Source organism: Mus caroli, unplaced genomic scaffold, assembly GCF_978045245.1.
Source record: "Mus caroli unplaced genomic scaffold, Mus_caroli_1 scaffold_12, whole genome shotgun sequence".
Classification (NCBI taxonomy): Eukaryota; Metazoa; Chordata; class Mammalia; order Rodentia; family Muridae; genus Mus; species Mus caroli.
The window spans coordinates 50,711,904-50,716,627 of NW_028227267.1; the positions used below are offsets into that span (position 1 = coordinate 50,711,904).

A 4,724-nucleotide genomic window follows, 5' to 3' on the forward strand; every position below is an offset into this window, starting at 1 on the left:
TAATAAATATAAAAGTTTTGTGTCTTTTATCTGGGAACTGAATGATTAAAGGCAGGGTAGAAACTCCCAATTGAGATTAAATACTTTCTTTTTTTTATTTTTTATTTTTTTGGTTTTTCGAGACAGGGTTTCTCTGTGTAGCCCTGGCTGTCCTGGAACTCACTCTGTAGACCAGGCTGGCCTGGAACCTAGAAATTCATCTGCCTCTGCCACCAACGCCCGGTGAGATTAAATACTTTCTATAACAGTTTACTGTAAACAAGTAGTTGGGCTCAGCCAGAGCACACCCCTTTAACCCCAAGAGCTCTCTGTAAACAGGAGCTAAAGAAAGTCAACCCTAGGTCACGAGGTGGAGCAAGCAACCAGCTGACAGGGAGTGAGCTTAAGAAAACCCAGGAAATCCAGGACAGCCAGGGCTATACAGAGAAACCCTGTCTCGAAAAACCAAAAAAAAAAAAAAAAAAGAAAACCCAGGAAAGAGAAAGGGGGGCCTTTGAGTTAAAGGGTATTTAAGACAATGTGGAGAAGGAGGAGTAGTTTTTGTCTTCTGGGATGTTGATGGAGGAGGAAGGGCAGCTGGGTGCTTTCTCTGCCTCTCTGACCTAGCAGGCTTCCACTGCAGCGTCTGCCTCCTGAGTCTTCATTTGGTATATCAAATGTTTGGGATTTTGTTTTTAAAAAAAATAAGTTAGAGGTGCATGACTGAGTGGTTACTTAAAGGAACCTGAGCAATTTATGGAAACTATTCTACTGAAAAATAGTCTCTTTCCTGATGTCGTCCAGTGTTCTGCCTCTCCTCTGGCGGGGTCTGGGCACCGCTGACACACCAGCTGGGGAGGGCAAGACAGAGTCTGGGATGGGGAGGCTTCAGTCCTCCTCTCTGGGGTGTCCGAGCACCTGTGTACACCAGGCTGGAAGGGGATGGTGAGGCTCTGGAGAAGCAGGATCTGGTCTGGTTTGGAGCGAGTGCCAGAGGAGTGGGAGAAGAGAGTAGGCCTTCTTTGAGAGTCTTAGTGTTACAGCCTCCCCCATGGCAAGCTTTAATAAAGCAGCTCTCTGAGATGATCTTGGCTTGCTCATATTTCTTTATTGGGGGTGGATGTGAATGCATACGCTTTATTCAGGCGAACCAGGGATTATATAATTTTGGGAAGGAGTGTGAGAATATCCAGGAAGAGAAGGCCATTGGCTGAAGGCCAAGGCCATTAAGATGCCTCTTCTGCACGGAGAGTCGTGTCAGGTGCTCCATGGCCACCCGTGGGCACCTTGTTCCAGAGCAGACATGGAGGCAGGGAGGGAGCAGCCTCATTCATGCCGACTAAGGTCTCTGAGATGCCTGGGGTTTGAGTGTGCTCCACCTCACCACTTTCATGCCCATCTGGTGGTACAGTCTACATGCCCTACAACTGGGGGGCGGGGGGGGGAGACATGGCTCAGCAGGTAAGAGCACACTGACTTCTTTCAGAGGACTTGAGTTCATTTCTCAGCATCTCCATGACGGTTCAGAACCGTTTATAACTCTAGTTTCAGAAAATCCTATGCCTTCATCTGACTTTCAGGGACACCAAGCATGCACGTGGCGTACATACTAAACGCAGGCTACATACACAGAAAATAAAATGAATCAATGAACTAAAAACCCACACAACCCTTAAGTGCTTTTCTATCCTTGGGCAGGGGTAGGGCCTGGGGTGTGTCACCTCCTGGGTGTGTTCCCCTTTCCTAAAGGAACGTTAGTGGGGAGGTCTGGGGCGGACCCTGTGTGCATGATCACATCTGCTCTGATTTCAAGAAGGCAATGGCTCTGTCCTACCCAAAAGACAGAGTTCCACAGCATGACACATGCCTGTAATACCAGCACTTAAGAAGCTGAGGCAGGAGGATAGTGATTTTGGAGCAAACCTAAGCTACAGAGGGAATTGAAGGCCAGCTTAAGCTACAAAACAAGATCCTACCTCAAAAAAAAAACAAGGCAGTGTTCCAAGACTCTTGAAGCAGAGGCAAGCAGATCTCTATGAGTTCAAGGCCAGCCTAGTCTACATAGTGAGACACTGTCTCAAAAACAAAGAAACAAAATGCCCCCCCCAACCAAACAACAATAACAACAAAAAACACTGGGTATGATGGCACACACCTGTAATCTCAGGACTTGGAAGGAGAGTTCAAGGTCAACCTGAACTAACTATATGTGGTGTTTCATGCTAGCCTGGACTACACAGAGACACCTTGTCTCAAAAATAAAAACCAACCAAATAAACAAAACACGGAAATAATGAGGAGGAGGAGGAGGATGGGGAGGAGGAGGAGGAGGAGGGAGATAATGGTCCCAAGCCACAACCTTACCTTTTAAGCCCATACTGGGGAAGGATTTCAGAATATGTGGTATTCTTAAGCCAGACATTGAGGGATAGGATTTAAATGCTGAGGATGGAAGGCATAGAAGTGGAAACTGTCCTAGGGACAGAGAAAGAGAAGAGGCCTTGGTGAGTGGATTTGGACCTGACTCTCCTGGGCTCCCACTGGAATGCTGCTGACAGATGTGTGTCACTGTCTCTGCCTTTCAATGTGGGTTCTGAGATCAAGCTCTGGTTGCCAGGCATGTGGAGCAAGTGCTCTGACCTACTGAGTGACCTTCCCAGCCTAGAGTTACCATCTGTGTACAGATAGAAAGACCTCTTTGGACGGGCGTGGTGGTGCATGCCTTTAATCCCAGCACTTGGGAGGCAGAGGCAGGCGGATTTCTGAGTTCGAGGCCAGCCTGGTCTACAAAGTGAGTTCCAGGACAGCCAGAGCTATACAGAGAAACCCTGTCTCGAAAAAACCAAAAAAAAAAAAAAAAAAAAAAAAAGAAAAAAGAAAGAAAGACCTCTTTGTCCTTAAAGCAGAAGAGGGACTCTCGAGTTCTGGCACTCTGACCCCTCAGTAACCTGCTTTTCTGGGAGGAGTTTGAGTGTCTTTCTCCTTCTCCCACTTACAGATACTCTCTTGTCCTTTTCTGTGTTCCAACACAGTCCATGTTATGTTGGAAATCTTTGCCTGTCTAACGCCCCACACAGCCAAACTACGGAGGGCCCAGATCTCCTCTGCTTGGGAGGGATCGCCCCGATCCCCTGCCTCTACCCCCCTTTGGGTAGATGCCAGATGACAGACAGGAGACTCCATTGGTGACTCTTGCGTGCATCACAACAGTGGAAGGTCACACTGACAGGTGGCGTCTTCAGAGTGTAGGAACCGCAGCAGGCTTGTTCTGTCTCCCCTTGGCAGTTCTCTGAGGTGGGTGGAGATCCCTCACCAGCCAATTCCAAAGCCTGATCTGAGACCGAGGAGAAATGAAGCATTAGTTCACATGTCTTACTCCCTGGTTCTGGCTGCAGCCCAGCTTCTCCACAGCGTCCTCCTCCTCCTCCCCCTGCTGACCCAGGCCTCAAATGCAGCCCTCCCTGCTCCTTCTGACTCTCACTCAGCCTCAGGGATGGCTCTTCAGGATGTGTGCAAGTGGCAGACTCCTGACACTGCCAGACCATCCGTTCACTTGCCTCAGGCCAGTGGCTGGGCTGTACCCCGGGGCTGTGACCCTCAAACCTTCCTGCAGATCCATGGACCCAGGCTGGCTCATGGCACCACTACCCTGGCTTTTCGCTTCCGTCACGGTGTCATCGCTGCGGCTGATACTCGGTCCTCCTGTGGCAGCTATGTGGCGTGTCCAGCCTCACGGAAGGTCATTCCTGTGCACCAGCGTCTCCTGGGTACCACCTCTGGGACCTCTGCTGACTGTGCCACATGGTACAGGGTGCTGCAGCGGGAGCTGCGGCTTCGGGAACTGAGGGAAGGCCAGCTGCCCAGTGTGGCAGGCACGGCCAAACTCTTGGCAGCTATGATGTCCCGCTACCGCGGTCTGGATCTGTGTGTGGCCACTGCCCTCTGTGGCTGGGACCACTCTGGCCCTGCTCTCTTCTATGTCTACAGCGATGGCACTTGTCTGCAGGGAGATATCTTCTCAGTAGGCTCTGGGTCTCCCTATGCCTATGGTGTGCTTGATTGTGGCTACCACTATGACATGACCATCCAGGAAGCCTACACCCTGGCCCGCTGTGCTGTGGCCCATGCCACCCACCGTGATGCTTATTCAGGGGGCTCAGTGGACCTCTTCCACGTTCGGGAGAGCGGATGGGAGTATGTATCCCGCAGTGATGCTTGCGTGCTGTATAAGGAGCTGCAGAAAGCCCGGAGCTTGGAGCAGGAGCTGGAGGCAAAAGCTAGTGGAGTCCATTCGGAGCCTGCCGAACCGCAAGGTGCTCGAGAATGTAAAGAACTCTTTGTGGAGCAAGAGGAGGTGACGCCAGAAGACTGCGCGATAATAGTGAAGACTGAGACAATGTAAGAAAGGACAGAACTTGGGGACTGCCAGGACAAGGGGTAGGGAATGAGGCTGCCTTGGCAGGGTTAGTTCTGGGAGCAGCCTCGGGCATCTGGCTCTCGCCCTTTTGGGTTTCCTGCTTTGTTTAAGTCCCCATCCTCTCTGCTTCCCAGAGCTACTGATGTCTCCGTCCAACATGTTCTAATGATACCCAATGGATGGTATAGCCTCCTTCTGCCTCTAAAGTGACTCAACAAACACTCGTTGCATGGCTACTGTGTGCCAACTGTCATGCTATGTGCTGGGCCCTCTTTTGTCATTCCACCCCAGTTGGTATTCTCATTTTGGTCCTTATCTGGTTTGTTTT

The 4,724-nt window shown here is 50.5% G+C and overlaps 1 protein-coding gene across 1 annotated transcript; it reads left to right on the forward strand.

Moving 5' to 3' along the window:
* The first annotated feature begins 3,280 nt into the window (after window positions 1-3,280).
* Psmb11 (proteasome subunit beta 11) lies at window positions 3,281-4,381 on the forward strand. The gene has a single exon (XM_021182638.2). The coding sequence runs from the start codon at window positions 3,347-3,349 to the stop codon at window positions 4,379-4,381; it is 1,035 nt and encodes a 344-aa protein (XP_021038297.2). The 5' UTR covers window positions 3,281-3,346.
* The last annotated feature ends 343 nt before the right edge of the window (window positions 4,382-4,724 follow it).

Coding starts and splice junctions, on each gene's coding strand:
- Psmb11 (XM_021182638.2), top strand. CDS start 3,347: ATGTCTTACTCCCTGGTTCTGGCTGCAGCCCAGCTTCTCCACAGCGTC.